At 36.5% G+C, this 23,410-nt stretch overlaps 1 protein-coding gene across 4 annotated transcripts in view; it reads right to left on the bottom strand.

Annotated features, from left to right (window-relative positions):
• CRYBG3 (crystallin beta-gamma domain containing 3) overlaps positions 1-23,410 on the bottom strand; it is a 159,495-nt gene that overhangs the window by 111,656 nt on the left and 24,429 nt on the right. For 2 of the 4 annotated variants that reach the window (XM_056806817.1, XM_056806819.1), the window contains exon 2: positions 10,182-10,242. In XM_056806817.1, coding sequence (XP_056662795.1) covers positions 10,182-10,242 — 61 coding nt within the window. Of the gene's footprint in view, positions 1-10,175; positions 10,243-23,410 lie in introns of all 4 variants that reach the window. The other 2 variants (XM_056806818.1, XM_056806816.1) reach the window with 1 other exon arrangement.

Below are 23,410 nucleotides of genomic sequence, written 5' to 3' on the forward strand. Positions count from 1 at the left end.
TCTTCTGAGGCGGGGGTCTTGAGTGCTGAGATACAGAAGGGAGTGGAAGGAGAAGCTGTTTCTCTGGGCCATTTTGAATTACTGACTGGTCCATTGCTTCTGCTCCTCCTGCTGCTGCTGCTGCTGCTGCTGCTGCTGCTGCTGCTGCTGCTGCTGCTGCTGCTGCTGACTGGAGCCATTCTCCAGAGGCTTGGAAAGTATAAATTATTCTTTCCCTTACATTGCCAACAGCTGAGTGCTTGTTCAATGTTTGCCTTGGAAGTCTGGGTGTGTTTCCCTTAGGCAAGAGAGCTTTTAACCTTCTTAACTCCCTGTCCACCTGGCAGGGGAAGCAAGCTGCTCCCTGGTGTTTTACCCCTAGGGGGAATGGGAAGGAAGGTTACTCTTCCAAACAGGAAGTAGAATTGCAAGCATGGCTCACTCTATGAAAGAGCAGTGCATTTAAAAAGCTCCCAGTTGTAGGGTATCTTTTCTTCCTACTGTCCCTGGGTGCACTGGTCCTTGCAATTAGCTTGAATAATCCTGAGATTCAGGGAAGAAATTCATCTCCCTACACCCCCTTGCCATTTTGGCCTGCCCAATTTCTACAATACATTCAATAAGGGATTTCTCCACACTATGTTCAACGCAGAATTCTCCCTCACTATGGGAGATCCCAGAGGTGTGACCAAAAGGAACCTAGATGGATAATGATACTGGGGAGGGGAAGGAACTTTAAAGAGTCTGGAGGAGGTTTTTAAGCCTTTTCAGATTCCATTGTTTTTTGAAAAATCTCTGTATCAGAATTGGGGAAAAAAAGACTCTTGAATTTAGTGCCTGTATCCTGTCACATATATTGTATTTGCTGATTGCTTGTTTTAAGATTTTATTTTGTTTGTTAAATTCTGTTACACTGTCACTTTAACTTACTGTGTTTTGACAATTAGCTATATGTGCTGTTATATTGTCTTCATTTGTACCTCCCCATATGACTGGACTGGAGAAGATATCATTATAAAAGTACTTTTGAATTGTTTGTAACAAGAGGTGAGGGTCCATTTTGTAGCTAAAGTGAAGTGTTATAGCACTAATCCCCACCTCCATATTTGTAAAAATGTAATGGATGAGACATATAAAGACATGCCTTTTAAGGTTGTTCCAGTCTCATACCAGAGGAGCTGGGAAGGTTTTCCTAGTGCATGGTACCCCTGGATGATTCCCAAGAGGGAGCATTTCCCATGAAGCCTAAAGTAACTTCTGGATGATTTTTAACTATTCAGCTTAATCTACCTCCCACCAGAATGATCAAGATTCTTGGTGATGTTTTAGACCCAAAAGGTTTTCTTGAATTAGCTGTTATCCTATTGTTTTTTATAAAGCTCTTTTCTTAGTGAAAATTAAGGTATCCTGAGTTGATACATGTGTGTGTCAACACCCTCTCCTCAGAAGGGGTTTTATAATTGTCATAAAATTCTAGTTTTATAAAAGATAAGAAATTTGCTACCTCCCAGAGTCCCAGAAGTGAACTGCTTGGAGAAGGCACCATGGAGATGCCTGCAGAAACCTCACACTGCATAAAGACCCAGAATGAACTTTGGGTTGTAGTGAAATTGAACTGTGGGAGATTGTAACACATTTATTTTGTATGTATACTCTTATGCTGAAGGGGACTGCCCCCCAATTAGCTTTTTGTCAAAGTGCCTAGTAATCACTGATTTTGTTCTCTTTCCCTTTTATCCACAAATTATTGTAATTTATAAATTGGTTATGTTTACAAGATCCATTGGGGAGACTAATCTCCCAAAGGATCTCAGGGGGTGATTGTGTAATTAGAATCTGTTACACTAAAAACTATGATCCCCAGCAAAACTACAATTCCCTGCAACCTACTTTATTCCTGTTGTTACATGCTGACACAGATAGGAGATAAATTCAGTGGAGCTCCATCTCTCGATCTTTTTCCTTCCTGTGGTGGCTTTGGTGGAGTGGGCTTTTTTGAGCAGGTAGAAAACTTACTCACATGGTTCTCTTTTGTCAGATAATAAAATTTATAAAAATAATACTTGAAGTATTGATATTAATTTAAATCCTACAATATACTACAATTTGTTCAGTCAATTGCCTAAGTGATGGGTACCATGTTTGTTTCTAGTTTCTTGCTGAATTGCTATGACTATTTGAGGAAATATAGGTTCTTCTTTTTGTTTTTGATTTCTACCATACATGTGTAACAATGGGATATTTAGGTCATCCAGTATGGACAATGTAGTTAATTTTTCCATGTATTTTCCAAAGTATTTTCCAGAATGATTAAATCATCTAAAATCACAGCTTTGTGTGAGAAAATTTACCCTACCCCTTTGATGTCTCAAATATTACACTATTCTCTGGTGACAGCCGGCACATCTGGTATCCCCTGCACGTCCAGTCCAGTTTGAACAATGGCATGCAATGTGGCTACAGAGGGAGGAGCTAGTTGAACTTAAAAGGCTACATGCAGAAGTAGGTGCTGTTGGCTTCTGGGACAGAAACAGATGAGATGCAGGAGGCGCTTGCCTTTAAGGAGTTTAAGTCAGCAAAATGGATGCTCATCCATCTTTTCCTTTCCGATTAATAAAATCCCTGGCCGGTCTCTCAATTTTAACCATGATAACTTATCTTCTGTGGATTAGTGTACTGTTTTCTCACATGCCTTCTCATTGATAGAGAAATTTTTTTCCATCCTTAATAATTTGGTGAGTATGAAGTGAAACCTTATGAGATGTTTTAACGTTCATTTTTCTTATTATTAGTGAAGTGGATGATGTTCTTGTATGGCTATTATTGTACAATTCTTCTGAAAAGTCTTCAAATTCTTTGACTACATGAAGAAATATGCAATATGAAATAGTAGAGAACTTGACGTGGTGTCAAGTTGACTATATACAAAAAAACTTATCTCATATTTATAAACTCAGCCTCAGTTCATAAAATGGGCATAATATTATACCTGTATTGCCTACAACACAGAGGAGTTGTGAGAGTTAAGTATATAAAACCCTTTGTAAACTTTAAAGGACTAAGTAAATTCAATCATATTATGAAGCCTTTCTTCAGTTCTTGAGTCAACATTGGTCTCTACCTTCTCTTAATTCCTCTATCCTTTATAGCCCATTTTGTTTAATAGGGGATTGAGACTAAACTAGTAGTGTGCCAGAGCTAAATCTACTCAGCTTAAGAGAACCTAGTTAAATTTTCAGTGTGAGCTTTTATATCTCAGAAATTGGCAATTGCTATAAATCAGGGTTGACTTATTGTTTTACTCATCAAGATTTTTAAAAGGGTTAAACATGGAAATTAAATTTAAAAGTATTTCCCAAGAGCTCCCTTTAAAAAAATTTACCACGAGAGCCCTGTATTGCTCTAAAAACACTGTTTGACCTCAGCAAGAGTACAATTGAAAACTCAGGGAATGAAGTCATCACAATAATAATTGGCATTTAAGTAAAGCTTTAAGTTTTACAAAATGTCTTATCAATTAGAGACTCAATACTCCTGGACTTGACCTCTGATTTCACTGGTACAGGGAGCCTCAAGTGAGAACCTCCTCTAACAAGGCAGGTTCTTGAATTGCCTGGGGCAATAAGAAGTCACATTACTTGAATAGGGTCATATGGCCAGTTTCTAAGAAGAGACTGGAATGTAGCTATTACTGGCTCCGAGGTCAGTTCTCTATATACTACTCCATGCCATCTCTCCTAAAACACAAGGCAGCGCTTAATTTAATTTTTTCTTATAGTGTTTGAGAAGTAGTATACTATGTTAGAGAAATTTGCAATTATGATAGAAATCTAGTAACAAAGTTTTTTGAGCAGTAGCTATAAAATACCAAGACAAGAAAAGCCTTTGTATTTTTAATAAAATAACTCGGTATCATGGAATTCAATATCAATATTAGTAATACTGAAATCAATACCTCTGTGACCCTGGGCAATTCATTTAAAGCCTTTTTGCCTATCTTAAGAGTTGTTACTAGGTCAGAAAGAAAGGTTTTAAAAAATTTGAAAGAGACAATAAATACATTACTTCAAATAACAAAGAAACAGAAAAAAACTGACATAATCACATTTATAACAAAATCAACAATACCTAATTCCTTAAAATACCTTCTTATCTTCCTGGATACTCTTTCTTCTCTAGGTTTTCATGACATTTATCTCTTGTTTTTTCTCAAATATCTTACCACTTATTCTGTCTCCCATTATCCATGGGATAATGAACACTTTGACAAGTATGGCTCTGTTCTAGGATTCCTCCTCTTTTCTCACCTTCAGTTTACTTATGAACCTAGGATCTCTATGCAGATTATTCTCAGATCTACTGCATATATCTAGCTCTAATATTCTTCCCCTGATATTCAATTCTCGATCACCAAATACCTATTGGGAAATTCAAACTGGATGTCCCAAAATAGCATGTCCAAAAGAAAACTTGTTATCTTTTCCTTGAAGCCTGCTCTCCGTTCCAAACTTCACTATTCCTGCCAGGGGCACCACCATCCTTCCAGTCACCCAAGTTTACAAGTTCTGTGTCATGGGTTAGCTAGGTGACTCAGTGGGTACAGCACCAGGCCTGAAGACAGGATGTCCTGGATTCAAATTTGGCCTCAGACATTGACCAGCTATGTAAAACTGGGGCAAATTACTTAACCACCACTAACTAGTCCTTATCACTCTCTGCCTTGGATCCAATCCTTGGTATTGATTCTAAGACATAAGGGTTAAAAAACAAACAACAAAAACAACAACAACAACAACAAAGAACAACCTCTGTGACATTTCTGCGTCATCATTCTCACTCCACAAATCTAATTATTTGCCAAAGTTTGTCATTTCTATTTCCACATCTCTCCTATGTGTCCATTTCATATAGTCATCACCTCTCATGTAGCCTACTGCAATAGCCTCCTAATTGGTCTTCCTGTCTGTAGTCATTCCACTCCATCTTCTACACAGATGCTAAAATGTTTCTCCTCAAGGGCAGGTTTAACCATGTTATTTCTCATCCTCCTTCCCATCCTACCCACATGCATTCAACAAAATCCAGGAGCCTTGTATTACTTCTAGGTTCAAAGCTCTTTAAACCTGGGCCCTTCCCATCTTTTCAGAAGTTACACATCACTCATGTCCATGCACTTTTACAGACAAGCCATTCTAGCCTTTGATTGTCTCAAGGGCCTGGAATTCTCTCCTTTCCCTACTTCCACCTCTTAGAATCCCTGGCTTTTTCTCCCAAGACAACTTAAACGCCTCTTCCAGTTCCCCTAAATGCTAGTTAGTACCTTCCCTCTAAGGTTACCTGGTATGTACATTCTGAAAGTCTCTTGAATGATATAGTAAGTTGTCTCCTCCATTTGAATATAGGCTCTTTGAGGGTAGGGATCATTTCCATTTCTTCTTTATAGCTCTAGTACTTCACTCAGTGCTAATTAAGCACAACGCAAGAGCTTAATAATCATTTAATTGATGTTAAATTAGTTTCTTTCCAAGAGCTGCCAAAAATAAAATCAACTTACTTTGGAGAGGAAATTGACTCTCAGGTAGAAAAATGGGTGAAAAATGAACTCTAACCCTTACCCTTTTTCTGGTTAAACTTTGATTTTTAAAAAAGGGAGAGTTTTGATACCAAGTTTGAAATACCCTGCTCTCTGACTGAATTAAGTTGCAATTCACCACACCTTTTGATTGAATTAAGAACAAAGTCTGTTGCTTATCTGTCAACAAACTACTTAAGATAGCCTGAATGTGAACACTTCCCTGTCATCTTAAAGGCCAAACTAGAGGACTTCTGGCTTCCACAAAAGACACTTTTCTCTGTCCCTCATAACTCCCTGGCATTCAGAAGACCCACCTCTTGGCCAGAGTGAGGTCAGAGTCCTCCAATTGGAAGGGCTTTGAGAAGAAACATTACAAGGAGGATAAATTGGAACTGGAAAAAGAGGAAGAGGTGTCTTTCTGGCTGGGAACTGAAAACAAGAAGGGTGCATGAGCATGGCTCCACAACTCAGAGGAGGTTTTTGGTAAGGGAACCACACGTGGCTAGAGGACTTTTCTTTCTCTGACCTGCTTTTAAAATTATTTAATAAATATTTATAAATTAAGATCTAGAGAATTTTCATCTTAATTCAAAGATAACTAAAAAGGAGAAAAGAGGGAGATATGTATATTATACATACATCTCTCCAAATAAAAATGTATTAAAATTTAGATTAGCTCTATTTATATCTAATAATCTATGTTATTAGAATAAAAATTAATATAATCTATCAATTAATAGCTCTGATCCCACCCTAAGTAAAACATTCTTAAAATATAATTTTAATATAATTTTCTCTTTTTTCTTTTTTAAACTCTTACTTTTGGTCTTAGAATTGATATTAAGTATCAATCCCAAAAGTGTGGTAAGGGCTGTCTAGCAGGAGCCTGAGTGAGAGGTGATGACTATAGGAAAGGGATACAGGAAAGATGTGGAAATAAAAATGACAAGATTTGGCAAATGCTTAGATTTGTGACGTAAGGAGGAATATTCAGAGATGCCACAGAGATTTTTTTTAAATGCTTACCTTCTGTCTTAGAATACTGGGTATTGTATCCCAGACAGAAGAGCAATAAGGACTGGCTCTTTATCCACTTAGCCACCTACTTACCCCTAGGATATAATTTCCCATTGTCCAAAAACATTTTTTTGAATTTATTTCATGGTGCAAAAAAAAAAAAAGTCTATCATTTCCCCCAAAGTATATCATTTACATGCAGTAACTAGTTTAATCTCTTTAGGAATGAGACATTAATTCTGATGAATCAAAAGTAACTGATATGTTATGATGAGCTAACAGTCCTTGAATCCCAATTTCCTTAGAAGAGAAACAGGAATGTTATGATCTATCCATTAGCTCCCTTGTGGTGCTTCACTCCTTATCTGCCCAATAAGAAGAGCCTCCATTCCACATTCACTTAAGATTTCATAAAGGATAGACTAGTGATGTATTTGCATAGTGGCACCTTGATACACGAGGACCTTTGAGATATGAGCAGTGGTGGTCAGATATTTGAATCATGAGCTTCTGCCACCCTCCACTAGATAGGCTGCTGGAACATTTGGGCTCCCCAGTTACAGGAGGCTGCCTCCTTTAGTTCAGGGTTTATCTGGCCGCATGAGAATCTGTGCGGAATTGCTTTTGCTTGACACTGAAGACTTCCTCAAGAAGCACGGTGAGTGAGGATTTGGGGAAAATTAAACAGTTTATTGAGAAGACACATCCAGAAAAAATTGCAACAGGTCTTGGGTTGGAGCTGTGCAATGACAGTTGCACACATTACTGAAACTTTCTGAAAGGGAGGAAGAAACAAACTTCCAAGGAAAGGATTTTTGGGGGCCAAGATGGATTAATTGCATTTCCATTAATTTAAATGGGGAAATTCAACTTGACACACAAGCAAACTGAGTTACAATCTTGACCATGGAACTAATTAAACTTGTATGTCAAGGTATAAAGAATTCCCAGGTGAGAAAACTATAACAATGCATCACCACCTTCTTTGCTACAAGTCATAGAAAGTAAAGTCAAGTGACTTGTCCCAGGTCATGTAGCCACCACGTGTCAGAGGTGGGACCAGAATCTGTCTTCCTGGCTGGCTCTCCATCCATTATGTCATGACAGAGGATAAAAAACTGGGTCAGTCAGAGGTAGGATTTGACATGAAACTAATTCCTAATAAAAGTAAATACTTTTATCATCTAGGAGTGCATTTCAGGCTATGAGGGGTTATACGTGTGGTTCATTCTGCATTGTTCATTCATCTCATAGCCCTTTGTATTTTAAAAGGTTCTGATGACAGATCTAAACAGGATTTTTTAGAGAATGTTACTTATAATCACTGCATGTTTACTATGGCTTAGTTGGTATTTAAAGTTCGGACTTGGGATATCCCTGGTGTAGGGAACTCCAAGGTCAAAAAAGAAAACAATCAAACACCAGAGATAGCTCCCTCTGTCAATGTGGATTTGTAAAAATGGAGATTTTGAACCCCAGACTTCAATCCCCAGAAGTTCTTGGTGTTTCCCAGAATTCCCTATAATCTCACCCGAGTCCCCAGGTTGGTGAGATCACAATTGGTATTTAACTGGCAGTAACGCCTCCCTCTCTCTCTTCCATTCCATTGCAATGATATAGTAAGCTAAGCCCGGGGATTCTGAATTGGCTAATCAGTCATGGGCACGTGGTTATTACTGCGAATTTTCTTTATTTCTTGATTTCTAATAATCCTAATAAACCTGATTAAATAAAGTATTTTTATTAATATACTAATTTAATTTTTACAGATCCACAACTCTTCTGCAACGAATAGCCTTAGGGAGTCAGCTGGAGCCATTCATCAATCCATCAATCAAACAGCCAGGATCTATTAAGTGAATACTATAGCACTGTACTAGATATTGGAGACGCCAGAGACAAAACTGAAGCAGTCCATGACCTCAAGGATGTTTTTTTCCCTAAGAAGAAATATATGAGATGTGAAACACTTGCTCAGAGTCACAGAGTGAGTCTGTGCAGAGGCAGGACGGGGCCTCAGATCTTCCAGGCTCTCAGGCCACTTCTTGGTCCACTACATCACTGCCTCTCATACTATTAGAATTGGAATTTTTTGTTGTTCTTGTTCAGTTGTGTCAGACTCTTCATGACTTTGTGGGCCATGACACACCCATCCTGCCCAAGGTTTTTTTTGGCCCGATTCTATCCACTGAGCACCCAGGTGGCCCTTTTTTTCATTCTTTAATGTATTTTAATAATCTTTCTTTATATTGTGACCTTAAACACAAATATTTCATTGTACAAAGGACAAGAAAGAGGATGGTCTAAAACAGTGGTATAAAACTCAAACAGAAACAGATGCCTACTGGGACACTGCCTTAAAAAAAAACCTATAAATCAGAATTATGTATGTTGAATTTTGTTTTTTGCTTATTTTGATAAACATTTCTCAATTATATTTTAATCTGATTCCACCCAACTAGGAAGTTTTTCTCCCATGTGTTTGATACTTCTGGTCTAAGACACTTTGAACTGTTACAAAACAGAACTTCTGAATTTTCTTGGCAACCTAATTTTCTCAGAATCTAGGATGAATCAGTTTTCACAAGTTACCCTTGACTACTTCTCCTTTGTCTTCTATTGAAATTTTTATATTAAAGCACATCACTCTCACTCCCAAGATTGTTTTTTCTCACAAGGAAATTCCTACAAGACAAGTACCATCAGTGAAGTAACAACAACAAGGGTCCCAAAAGAGGCTTTAATGCAAGCACTAATAACTGAATAGGAAGGATATTTCCCTGAGAGAGATTTTTTTCTATTGGAAATCTAAATACTGCTTTGGAAGACATATAATCTTCCCCACCAATCCCCTAGAAAAATTAACCTGTACCCATTTTACCTAGGTGGCACCTGATCCTCTCATCAACAGAAATAATTCTCTCACCCCAAAGAATTCTGAATTTTTTTCCCCAGAGTTTTGGTGTACCCCATTAAGAACCTCTCACTCTGGATAAGAATAAGGTCTACCAAAGTACATCTTATTCCCAGAGCCATCTAGCTCTGGAAAGATGTTCCCAGAGAGAAAAGATCCTAAGTGTCTTATCTTTATGGGAAGCCCTCAGTCAATAGAAATATTTCATATTTTCTAGATCAACTTGAAAGTCTGCCCCTCCCACTTTGTCTTCTGTTTCCATCCCTCTGTCCCTATTTCCAACTGTTCTTTCTGCTTCTCAGAGTGAAAAAGCCGAGAATAAGAGATACCCAAATGGTTTTGCCTCAAGTAAACAATTCCTAGTAATAACTATACATTCTTGCATTGAATTGAATTAATCTTCATATGAACTACCTTAAAAATTCTTCAGAATTCTTCACAGAAAAATATTTTAATACATTATTTTTTATTTCTGAGAAAAATTCCAATTGAAAAATTACTTTTAATTGAATCTCCTTGGTGTTTTTTCTAGCATTATCTTTCATATAACCATAGAACACATAACTTGGACTAAACTCCAAAATAAAATATCTTAAAATCTGAGAAACTTAAAAGGCAGAAAATATAAAGAGCATAATATATCCTACTCTCTCCGTCTCCCTACTACCACACACACATTTGTAACTATACCTTTACCGGCTCTGTTGAAGATGCACTTTCCTTTTTCTGACTTATAATGACAGGCTCTTTTGCAGGACTGAAAAATAAAAACCATAAAAAATATTTTTACTTGAAATCAATACAACATATAAAATCACATTTATTATAATTTAATTGAAAACAAATATTTTGTACACATACCACTGATTCATTTACCAAATGTCCTATCAAGGAAATACTAATTTGAATTCAAATCAATCTCATAAATTTGAAAGTATTAGCTTTAATCATTTTTTTCCAGTCTATACATTGATTTACTGATCACGAGTATCATAGCAATGATACAACTGGAGAAAGTAGCAGTTGTTAAAGATCTGGTAGGTAGTTTTAATTAAAATATGCATTTATCTACAAACAGATTCATTTTATATTTTAATTCTGGGACTCAAAATGTATAGCACGCGGATTAAATAAGACTGTCAATAAATAACCATAAAAATCCTTGTTCTATTATTTAAAATGTTCTTTCTGCACAAAAAGTAGTTATTAAGTCACCACTATGAACACCATTTCCTTTTCTAATTATAATTTTTCATTTATTTTCAAATTTAAAATACTATTCATTCTTAACTTAAAAAATAAAACAGATTTCTATATGCATAGAAAAACAGGAAGATTATGAATAAAATTGCTATCACAATTCTGCATTTTCTTCATGTAAATATAAAATAAATTTAACATGTATCTTTCCATACAATCCTTCATGTTAATGGTTCTTTCAGACCTTCTATTCTGTTCAGTATATTAAGAAAATGCTTCAGAGAGGCGGAGTCAAGATGGCGGCATAGAGATACTTGGTCTAACAAGAATCAGGAATGTACTGGGAACTTTAACATTACTTCACCCATACTTAGTGCCTTAGGGGGAGATAAAGTTGTAAACTCCTTACTGAACAATGAAAAGTACCTAGCCCATACTTAAAGTAAAGCTAAAACCCTAAAGCTGGGTCTATTTTAAGATCTAATACAAAAAGGTGCTAAGTACCTATGAAGGTCAAATTAATCACTAAAAGGTCAGGCAACTTACAAACTTGCAAGGGATAAGCTTAACAAAAGAGGTGTGAAGTTTTAGTCTACTCAGGTGTGAATTAAGAATGGTCTGTCCTTTGGAAAACGTCTACTGTGATTGGTAGATGTGAGAGCTTAGGGGAGGTGACATAGGAGAAAATTCTCTTTAAAAGGAACTCTCTGAGAGAACTGAGGTGGCTGGCTGAAAATTCAGTTGCCAAAGCTGAATTGGAGCTCGGACTAGTTGGAGTAGCTAGATCTCTCTGAACACTAGAATCTTGCTTGGGACAAATCTTGTGGTGAGTGGATTAAAGACTGACTGGTCTCTCTCTTAAGGCTCAGGCCTAGGCCCTTCGTACTATATTTTTCTTATTCTCTCTCCTCTTTCCTTAATTCCTTATTTGTACTAATTAAAATCTCCATAAAAACCCAGCTGACTTGGGTATTTCATATTTGGGAATTTCCCCATGGCAACCACTTTATTTTTTATTTAACTCAAGACACTATCTTAAAACCATATTTTCGTGGTCACAGTTTAAGGCAACATTCTTTTGTCTGTAACAGTTTATGGCTGACCAAGAAGATCTTGACGAAAAACCCTCAAAAATTTCTGTGAAATCTCTTTCCTTTCTCTCTTTATTACTTGCTTTATCAGTCAATCTTTTTTTTTTTAAACCCTTACCTTCCATCTTGGAGTCAATACTATGTGTTGGCTCCAAGGCAGAAGAGTGGTAAGGGCTAGGCAATGGGGGTCAAGTGACTTGCCCAGGGTCACACAGCTGGGAAGTGTCTGAGGTCAGATTTGAATCTAGGTCCTCCCATCTCTAGGCCTGGCTCTCAATCCACTGAGCTACCCAGCTGCCCCCCTACAGTCAGTCTTTTTAAACATTGCTAACTCAATTTCAAAACACAGCTACAAGAGCGGGTGAGTAAAAAACTGTTTGATTCTCCTTAAATTAAATAGAATATAGCTGTTTTAAATCTTAGCAACAGGGCCCTAAGGTCCTGGCTAGGAGAGCAGTTTCTAAATAGCCTTTCCTTTAGGGAACAACTGCCTAAATTAGGATTAGGGAAACCTGGGAAAAGCTTTAGGCCTTGTCCTGCTCCCCACGTGTTTACTTTAGAAATATGTGAATACAGCCAGTTCACAACGTACTTAACAACTGGCTATTCAGCTCCATGACCAACCTTGTAAGATTTACATTCGTTGCCTCTCTAAGATTTCTCATACCATGGGGCTTATGGCAAAGTATAATCGACATGGTACTCCCCCTTGGGATTTTTATTGTTATAGCTGTAATATTGTTTTTCCTTACAAAACCCACTTCTCAGTCAAACCAACCGAGTGTTCCTTCTACTACTCAACAAAATGCAGAACTAAATACTCGGCTTAAGCTTATAGAGGAAAGTCAGGGAGAGATTGTAGCTTTTATGAGAAACATTTTTAAAAGAGAGTTAAGAACATTATCATAATCCCTGTCCCACCCTGCTCTGGACACTAACCCTCCTAGCCAACCCACTGCTCCCCCTGCCAACTCTGAATTAGAACCCCCTGCTCTTAACCAACCCACCCCTCCCCCTGCCCCATCGGCCTCAGAAAACCCTACTACTAACCAACCCACTCCTCCCCCTGCCCATGCTTCTGATCCCACACCCTCCACTCTGAATTCACAACCTGCCCATGCTTCCAATCCCACACCCTCCACTCTAAGTTCTCACCCCACCCATGCTTCAGACCCTACCACCTCCATCCTGAGTTCACACCCCACCCATACTGACCATCCTAATGTCTCACACCGTACTCATTCCTCCAACCCTAACACCTCTATATCCTTTCATACTTCTTCCTTTGCCCCTCCTTCCCACTCTGCCCAATTCAATTCCCACCTCTGATCTTTCTGGCACTATGGGACAATAACAAACCCTCTCCCTCAGTGTGCCCAACTCTTCTCTTTCTCATACCTACCCCATTGAAAATGGAGCAAGAAGCCTAGAAACAGAAACAGAAATCCTAGAAAAATTAGTGTTAGTAGATATGTGGAGAAAAATAAGGACAAAAAGGAATACAACCTTCTGTTCAGTGGCACATGGTACATTTGCAAAGATTGACCGTGTATTAGGGCAGAAAAACATTGCAAACAAGTTCAAAAGATCAGAAATAATAAAATCCAATCCCTCTCAGATCACAATGCAATTAAAATAATAATTAGTAAGGGTATATGGAGAGGTAATTAAAAAATTAATTGGAAATTAAACAATATGATTTTCCAAAATCAGTTAAAGAACAAATCATGTAAACAATTAATAACTTCATTGAAGAAAATGACAATGATGAGACATCCTTTCAAAATCTATGGGATGCAGCCAAAGCAGTAGTCGGAGGGGAATTCATATCCTTGAGTTCATATATTAACAAATTAGAGAGGGCAGAGGTCAATGAACTGGGCATGAAAATTAAAAAACTAGAAAGTGGCGGGGACCCAAGTGTCATGGCGAGCTCCATCTGAAGTCTTCGCGGCCACCGAATTCTAGACCTCGGTTTTCTTTCTCCTTCATCCCCACATCCCCAGCTTCATTCATGTTTGATCAAGAGGAAGTGAGACAAATTCCAGAATTTCAAGGGAAGATGCCTGCTGCATCTTGTGATTCACCTCTTGCAGACATAGAAGATATTGTGTCAAGAGAAGATTCAAAGCCTCAGGATAGATATTTTTCAAGAAAAAATATTGTTCCAAAGGTGCGAATACGTAATACTCAAAAATGTTTGCAAGAGGAAGATGATCCACCAAGTGATAGCACTATTCCTGGTATTCAGAAAATTTGGATACGGACATGGGGTTGTTCTCACAATAATTCAGATGGAGAGTATATGGCTGGTCAACTAGCTGCTTATGGATATAAAATTACAGATGAATGAGATGGGAATCGTACACTTGGAATACTGGAATGGCTAGCCTGAGCAAGGAAAACTCCCTTTGTGGTTTCTTAGAGGAATTGAGTAAAGAAGATCTGCTCTACAGACCATCTTTCGCTGTTGTTGAGGAAAGTAGATTGGGAATGGTGGAAAGTAAAGTAAAATGCAGGTTGCTTAAAAGTTATAGAGGATGAGCCACAATTATACTTATTAAATGTGCTTTTAAAATGTAGACTGCATTAAAATAAACTTTTAGTTTCTTCAATGCAAATAAAAAGTTACAAATAAGTTCATCATGAGAATGTAATTAGTCATTTGTTGTCTAAATACACACATGGCTCTGTAGCAAGGAATATGTTGGAAAAATAGATGTTATAATTGACTGCAATAGAGATCTAAAAATACATTTTCACATTCTGAAAGTTGTGTTGTCAGAGGTTCTGTGCACATAGCTTGCCAAAAAACCATCATCTGATATTGATTGTCTAAAAGACTTGACAGTGGATGAGACTTACTTAGATAAACCTATTCTATAATTAAGTTTTTTCTTAAAACCTCTTGAGAATGACTTATTTAAGAAGAGGTCTGAATTCAAGTAAGCATCCATAAAGCATTTACTAAGTTCAGAACACTGGGTTAGCAGCTGGAGAAGATAGAAGGACATAATTCCTAACAATGGTTCTTCTGCAAAATTTAAACTCACATTTACAAATATGTTCTGCATACTGAATTTTTTGTGTGTTGCCTTTAAGTATTTGTGAACTTAATTCTGATGTTATACTTTTAAAGACTATTTTAGATGTTTCATCAATTTAATAAAAATATGATGGATCTTGATCTCCTTAACTAAATTCAGATTATGTATCTAATGTTAGGCTGCATTTTCCTTGATTTTTAAATTTTTTTCCATTTTATAAACCCTAGAATCTTTTCTTGTTTTGATCATTCTATGAAGCATGAAACTACATGTTTTTTAAAGCAACAAATTGCTATGGATTATTGTTATTTATTTTGCACTGAACTGTATGTTGCATATCTAATTGTAAAATGTACAAATAAACAGTAAAATTAAAAAAGCAAAAAAAAAAACTAGAAAGTGAACAAATTAAAATTCCTCAGATAAAGATTAAATTAGAGATCCTAAAAAAACAAAGGAGAAATTAATAAAATTGAAAGTCAAAGAACTATTGATTTAATAAATAAGACTAGAAGCTAGTACTTTGAAAAAACAAATAAAATAGACAATTGGCAGTATCCAAGAGCCCCCGGTATAACTACCATAGCCTCTAAGGTGTGTTCAGCCTGCTCTACCTGCCAGGCATATAACCAACACACATTTCATGGCAAAGCTTTTGGTGGGCATCCCCTGGCTTACACACCTTTTGAGCACCTACAGATAGATTTCATAACAATGCCAAAGGCTGGACATTATAAATTTTGTCTAGTCATAGTAGATCAGATGGCCAGAAGCATTTCCTACAACCCGAGCCACAGCTCGTTGCTAAGGTGCTTTTAAAAGAAATTATTCCTATCTTTGGCCTGCCAGCATGTATTGATTCAGATAGAGGAAGTCATTTTACTGATTCTGTCCTAAATCAGATATATTCTTGCTTGGGGATAACTCCCAAATTTCATGTTCCATATCATCCCCAGAGCTCAGACCAAGTTGAAAGGATGAATAAAGAACTTAAAAACTATGACTGGCAATTTATGCACTGAGACACATTTAAAATGGCCTGAAATTCTCTCTCTGGCCCTATTTTATCTTAGAAGCAGGCCTAAAGGAGACCTACACATCTCACCATTTGATATGCTTTTTAGACAACCACCTATACAGGCTAAGCCTTTCTCCCCAGCATACACATCACTATTAGGGGGAGATATTACTATTGCTTCCTATATACAAGGAATTACAGCACAAACTGCGTGAACTCCATGAATCCAGAGCTGCAGTTCAAGCCTGACCACTAGACATTTCACTTCACAACCTGAACTCAGGAGACAAGGTGTATATTAAGAATTTCCAGCATACTGGAGCAACTCAACCTTCTTGGGAAGAACCATTCCAAATACTGTTAATTACTCCAACATGTATAAAGGTTGGAGAGAAAGAGTCTTGGATTCATTGCTCACATGTAAAGAGAGAATCTTCTGTTGAGACTGATTGACTCTATCCTATCACATGAATTGGAGATAATAATTCATTGACAAGCGGATACTGTTTTTCAAGAACACATCAAATTCCTGATTTTCCCCCTTTTTTTATTATTGCTTTTCTTTTATTTTGATTAGAATATTTGATTTTTTTCCCCTTTTACTCATCTCTGGTACTAAAGGTACATACAATTAATTTTTTTTCTCTCTGTAGTAATATAAGTTTAACATAACTTGCTATAATATCAATGCATACCCCAAAGCTTTAAACTATGGGAACCTGCCATTTATTGATAAAATGTTATGGGACTGTGATTAATGTTTGTGTCTGATTCCAGGAAATAGATTAAAACAAGGAGCACAGATTTAACCTGCATAGTGCCAAAAAGAGCACACAGGAAATACTAATGTGGACTCAGGGTAGCGACACTTGACATATATGTTGTCGTAGGACTTCCTTGTATCTACACCCTTTGTGAAGAACTCATACAAGTACCAAAATTTGACTAGCATCTGGCTCCTTATATCCCTGAGAATGATAAAAAATCAGACCAGGGAATGACGCTTCCCTATCAAAACAGAATTCTAGTTCCTTTTCTCCTTATAGTATGGCAACTTCCTGTAGTCTTGTCTTACAAGCGAAATATTACTGCATTCTGTCTTACAGACTTGTGGGATAAAAATTATTTTAATTGGACCTATATAAGGGCCTATTATGAATTCATTCTTGCTTACTCAACATTTTATTTGGTATTTTGATTCTGATTTTGAATTTTTTTTCTTTTTTCTCTTTCTCTTACTCCCCAAAGTTTAACTTTCTTCCATATTTTTTCCCTTTATATATTTTTGGTTGTTGTTTTGTTTTTATTATTTTTGAATTCTTTTAATAATTGACTCATATACTCCCATAACTCAACAATGCATCCTGAGCTGAACTGGATTTTTTTAACACCCACTTCAGGGGGGGATTATATTTTAATAAAAATCCAAGATTTCGAAACTTTTTCGTTCGAGAAAGATCTTCAAGGAAGAATCTTACTAACTCCTAAATCCAGAGAATGAACTGTTGCAGAAAGATGCCAGAAAACCTACATTACATCAAGATCAAGAATGAACCTTGGGGTATGGTTGATTGAACTAAAGGTTGATTGAACATTTATTTTGAATGTAAACTCTTATGCCAAAGGGGACTGCCCCCTAATTGGCTTTTGTCAATGCGCCCAGCAAAACATTGGTTTTGTTTGCGCGCGCTCTCTCTCTCTCTCTCTCTCTCTCTCTCTCTCTTTCTCTCTCTCTCTCTCTCTCTCTCTCTCTCTCTTTCTCTCTCTCTCTCTCTCTCTCTCTCCTATTTCCCCCTTATCTCTAACTATTGTAATTTCATAGCTGGTATGTTTACAAGACCCATTGGAGACACTAGTCTTCCACGGGCCTCAGTGGGGTATGGGAACTTTAAAACTATTCCATCTTAATCAGACCATTCTTTAGAAGATCTGATTTAGCTATTTCCTGATCAATAGCAATGGAGATACTTGGAATAACAGAATTAGGTCTTGAAAACTTTACATTCTCCACTCTTCTTAGTTTAACAAGATTAGGAAGGTCTGCATCAAACTCAATATTTAATTATATGAAGAAATTGCCTTCAACAGACATGTGCAAAAAAAAAGAACAGACCTCTGGGCTGTTCTAAGTCAAGCTAAGTCATCATTGATACAGATGACACACTGTAAAGTGATGTAAAACTGTCTATATAAGGCACGTCACTTCCTGTTTCTTCCTCTTTCCCTGGAGAGACAACTCTGGCTGGCAGCGTGCTAGGCGTTCCAACATCTTGGCATGGTGGTGGCTATTGTCTGAGTTTGGTGGTGAGTTCTGCCCTGGAACTGATTTCAGTTCAGGCATCTTAGCTGAGCCCCTTTGGAGGTCAGGCTGATTCTTTCTTCCTTCATACTCCAAAACCTTATTTCCTAATGTCCCTGCTCAGTACCAGTCAGGAGTGGGGGAGAAAACCTACTCCTTTCCTTCTTCCTTCTTAATCTCCTCCACTATCAATTAAAACAACATAAAATTTCCAGCTGACTTGGTTTTTTTTCATTAGGATTTTATAAATTAAATCTTTGGCAACAAAAATAATTATTACATTCATTCTCAGCCATAATTTTACCCTTTACAGACCTCACCTCTAATGAAGAGGAAATTAAGGCAATCATTAAAAATTATTATGACCAATTAAATGGCAATAAATATGGCAATCTAGGTCATATGGATGAATATTTACAAAAATATAACTTGCCTAGAAGAACAGAGGAAGAGATAGACTACCTAAACGACCCCATATCAAAAAAAGAAATTGAACAAGCCATCAAAGAACTCCCTAAGAAAAAATGCCCAGGTCCAGATGAATTCACAAATGAATTCTATTAAACATTCAAAGAACAACTAATCCCTGTATTATACAAATTATTTGACAGAATAAGCAAAGAAGGCTTTCTACCAAATTCCGTTTATGAAACAAATATGGTACTGATTCCAAAGCCAGGCAGGTCAAAAACAGAAAAAGAAAAATATAGACTAATCTCCTTATTGAATATAGATGCAAAAATATTAAATAGGATACTAGCAAAAAGACTCCACATAATTGACCATATTAACAAGCAAACAGACAAAAATCACATAATTATCTCAATAGAAGCAGAAAAAGCCTTTGACAAAATACAACATTCATTCCTATTGAAAACACTAGAAAGCATAGGAATAAAAGGGCCATTACTAAAAATAATGAACAGTATATATTTAAACCATCAGCAAATATCATCTGCAATGGGGACTAGGCATCCTTGTTTCACTCCTGATCTTATAAGATTATCACCTCTATTATTTAACATTGTACTAGAAACACTAGTTGTAGCAATTAGAGAAGAAAAAGAAACTGAAGGTATTAAAATAAGCAATGAGGAGACCAAGCTATCACTCTTTGCAGATGATATGATGTTCTACTTAAAGAACCCCAGAGAATCAGCCAAAAATCTATTTGAAATAATTAACAACTTTAGCAAAGTCACAGGATACAACATAAACCCACATAAGTCATCAGCATTTCTATTATCTCCAACACATCTCAGCAGCAAGAATTAGAAAGAGAAATTCCATTTAGAATCACCTTGGGAATCTATCTGCCAAGACAAACACAGGAACCATATGAACACAACTACAAAATACTCTCCACACAATTAAAACTGGATCTAAACAATTGGAAAAACATTGATGCTCATGGGTGGGATGAGCATAATAAAAATAACATAATAAACATAATAAAAATGACAATCCTACCCAAATTAATTTACTTATTTCGTGCCATACCCATTGAACTACCAAAAATCTTCTTTACTTAATTACAATAAAACCATAACAAATTTCATTTGGAAGAACAAAAGATCAAGGATATCCAGGAAAATCTTGAAAAAAAATGCAAAATAAGGTGGTCTTGCAATCCCAGATCTCAAAATATACTACAAAGCAGTGATCATCAAAACAAATTGGTAATGGCTAAGAGACAGAAAGGAGGATCAGTGAAACAGACTTGGGGTAAGTGATCTCAGCAAGACAGTCTATGATAAGCCCAAAGATCCCAGCTTTTAGGACCAAAACCCACTATTTGATCAAAACTGCTAGAAAAATTGGAAGACACTATGGGAGAGATCATATTTAGATCAACATCTCACACTCTACACCAAGATAAACTCAGAACGGGTGAATGACCTGAATATAAAGAAGGAAACTAAGCAAATTAGGCAAACACTGAAGAGTATACATGTCAGATCTTTGGGAAAGGAAAGACTTTAAAACCAAGCAAGAGCTAGAAAAAAATCACAAAATGTAAAATCAATAATTTTGATTACATCAAATTAAAAAGGTTTTGTACAAACAAAACCAATGCATCCAAAATTAGAAGGGAAACAACAAATTGGGAAACAATCTTCATTACAAAAACCTCTGACAACGGTCTAATTACTCAAATTTATAAAGAGCTAAACCATTTGCACAAAAAGTCAAGTCATTCTCCAGTTGATAAATGGGCAAGGGACATGAATAGGCAATTTTCAGTTAAAGAAATCATAAGTATTAATAAGCACATGAAAAAGTGTTCTAAATCTCTTATAATCAGAGAGATGCAAATGAAAACAACTCTCAGGGATCATCTCCCAACTAGCAGATTGGCTAACATGACAGCAATGAAAAGTAATGAATGCTGGAGGGAATGTGGCAAAGTTGGGACATTAATGCATTGCTGGTGTAGTTGTTAATTGATCCAACCATTCTGGATGGCAATTTGGAACTATGCCCAAAGGGTGATAAAAGACTGTCTGCCCTTTGATCCAGCCATAGCACTGCTGGGTTTGTACCCCCAAAGAGATAATAAGGAAAAAGACTTGTATAAGAATATTGCACTCTGTGAATCTTAAAAACTACTCAGACTGTACCTTAGAAGATTTGGCTTAGCTATTCCCTTATTGTAACAATGGAGATACTTGGTCTAACAAGAATCAGGAATGTATTGGGAACTTTTAAAATTACTCCACCCTACTCAGTTGGTACCTTAGGGGAAGATAAAGTTGTAAACTCCTGATTGAATAATGAAAGTCCCTAACATACCTTATAATAAAGCTAGAACTTAAGCTAGGTCTATTTTTGGATCTAATACAAAAAGGTGTTAAGTACCTGTAAAGGGCAAATTAATCACAAAAAGGTCAAGTAACTTACAAAAGGCAAGCTTAACAAAGAGGTGTGAAGTACTCAGAAAATATAATCTAACCAGAGAAGGTAAGAACCAAAGAAGATGAGAACTAAGAATGGGCAGTCCTGGAAAAAAGCATCTACTGTGTGATTGGTAGACGTGAAAATTTAGGGGAGATGACATAAGAGAAAATTCTCTTTAAAAGGAGGCTTAGGAACTGTTCAGGAGGCAGTTCGGAGTTAGGAGTTGAATTCTGAACTCAATTCAGGAGATTCAGTGGAGGACTGGAGCTTGCTTGGAGACGGTCTTGTGGTGAGTGATAAGACTGACTCCCTCTCCCTTAACTACTCCTTGGCTCAGCCTGAGCCAGTTAAATTAATTCTCTCTCTCTCTCTCTCTCTCTCTCTCTCTCCTTTCCTTAATTCCTTCTCTCTTATTTAATTAAAATCTCCATAATTTCCAGACTGACTTGGAAATTTTATTTGGCGACCATTTAAATCTAAATTTCAAGTCACAACACTAAAATTATCTTTACAGCTCTTTGTGGTGGCAAAAAAATGGAAAATGAGGGGATGCCATTCAATTGGGGAATGGCTGAACACATTGTGGTATATGTTGGTGATGGAATACTATTGTGCTCAAAGGAATAATAAAGTGGAGAAATTCCATGGAGACTGGAACAACCTCCAGGAAGTGATGCAGAGTGAAAGGAGCAGAACCAGGAGAACATTATACACAGAGACTGATATACTGTGGTACAATTGAATGTAATGGACTTCACCATTAGTGGCAATGCAGTGATCCGAACAACTTGGAGGAATCTTTAAGAAAAACCACCGTCCACATCCAGAGGAAACACAGTGGGAGTAAAAACACGGAAGAAAAACAACTGCTTGATTACATGAGTCTAGGGGGATATGGCTGGGGATGTAGACTCTAAGTGAACATCCCCGTGAAAACAACAACATGGAAATAGGTTCTGATCAAGGACACATGTAATATCCAGTGAAATTGAGCATCAGCTGAGGGAATGTTGGGGGGAGAGGAGGGAGGGAAATGTGATTCTTGTAACCAAGAATAATGTTCTAAATTCACTAAAAAAATTAATTCGAAATCCAAATACATATATAAAACAGTAAAAAAATGAAAATGCTTCAGTGACTATATTTGGGCTTTTTTCTTAATATTCCTATCTTCCCTCTTCCTTCCCAATGGGGGGGGGGGGAACACCTGTAACAATCATGCATAGTTAAAACCAGTTCTTCCATTGATCATATGTGAAAATACATATCTTATTCTGAATCTCGAGCCCATCCTCTCATTGTCAGGGAGGAGTGTATTATGCTTCACCACTGCTCCTCTAGAAACATGAATGGCCATTGCATTGATCAGAATTCTCAAGCCTTTCCAGACTGTTTTCATTACAGTGTTGTTGGTATTGTATAAACTGTTCTGAATCTTTTCACATCACTCTTCATCAGTTCATACAATTCTTCCCAGCTTTCTCTGAAATCAGCCTTTTCATCATTTCTTATGGTGTAATAATATTCCATTATATATCATCTGCAATAAAGTGATAATTGTGGTTCTTCTCTGCCTATGCTTATTACCTCAACTTCTTTTCCTTGTATAGCTATGGCTATCATTTCTAGACCTATTATCAAATAATACTGATAATGCACATCTATGTTTTTACCCCTAATCATATTGTAAAGTCTTCTAGTCCTTGTCCATTATATAAGATTCATCAATTTTTGGGGGTGGTGGTGGGACTTGATTTAAAATAGATAATGCTTCCCATGAAAGCTGCATTTAGTCATGTGCAATTTGGTGGGGCAAGGGGTAACAGAAATAAGATCTGGACTTTGACAAAAAGCTTTTTCACTCTCTGCTATTAGTTCTTTTTAAAATTCTTATTGTTAATACAATCAACCACATTAATCACATTTCACTCATGGGATGAAATTTACATTCATGGCATAAATCTAACAGTCATGAAGTTTAATTTTTTAATGTATTGGTATAGCCTCTCTGCTAATTTTTGAAAATATCTTAGAATTGATGTTTATAGAGCATATGATCAATACTTTTTTCTTCCTTTGCCTCTTTGATCAAAGTATCAAAACCATATTTGTATCACAGAATGAAAAAATTCTTTTTCCAGTATTCTGTTAGCTATTTATAGTACTATGGCTCATCTATTTATATATTATTAATCCATTTATAGTTTTCTTAATCTTAGCATTTTATATTCTTATATTTATTATCTTCATCTAACTCATCACTTTTGTTGGCATATAGTTGGGCAAAATAATTTCTGATAGTTTCCTTTATTTTATCTTTAATTCCTATAACTTTTTTTTATTTTTAACACAATTTTGTTTTCTTCTGTTTT

The sequence above is a fragment of the Monodelphis domestica genome, chromosome 8, assembly GCF_027887165.1.
Source record: "Monodelphis domestica isolate mMonDom1 chromosome 8, mMonDom1.pri, whole genome shotgun sequence".
NCBI classification, from domain to species: domain Eukaryota; kingdom Metazoa; phylum Chordata; class Mammalia; order Didelphimorphia; family Didelphidae; genus Monodelphis; species Monodelphis domestica.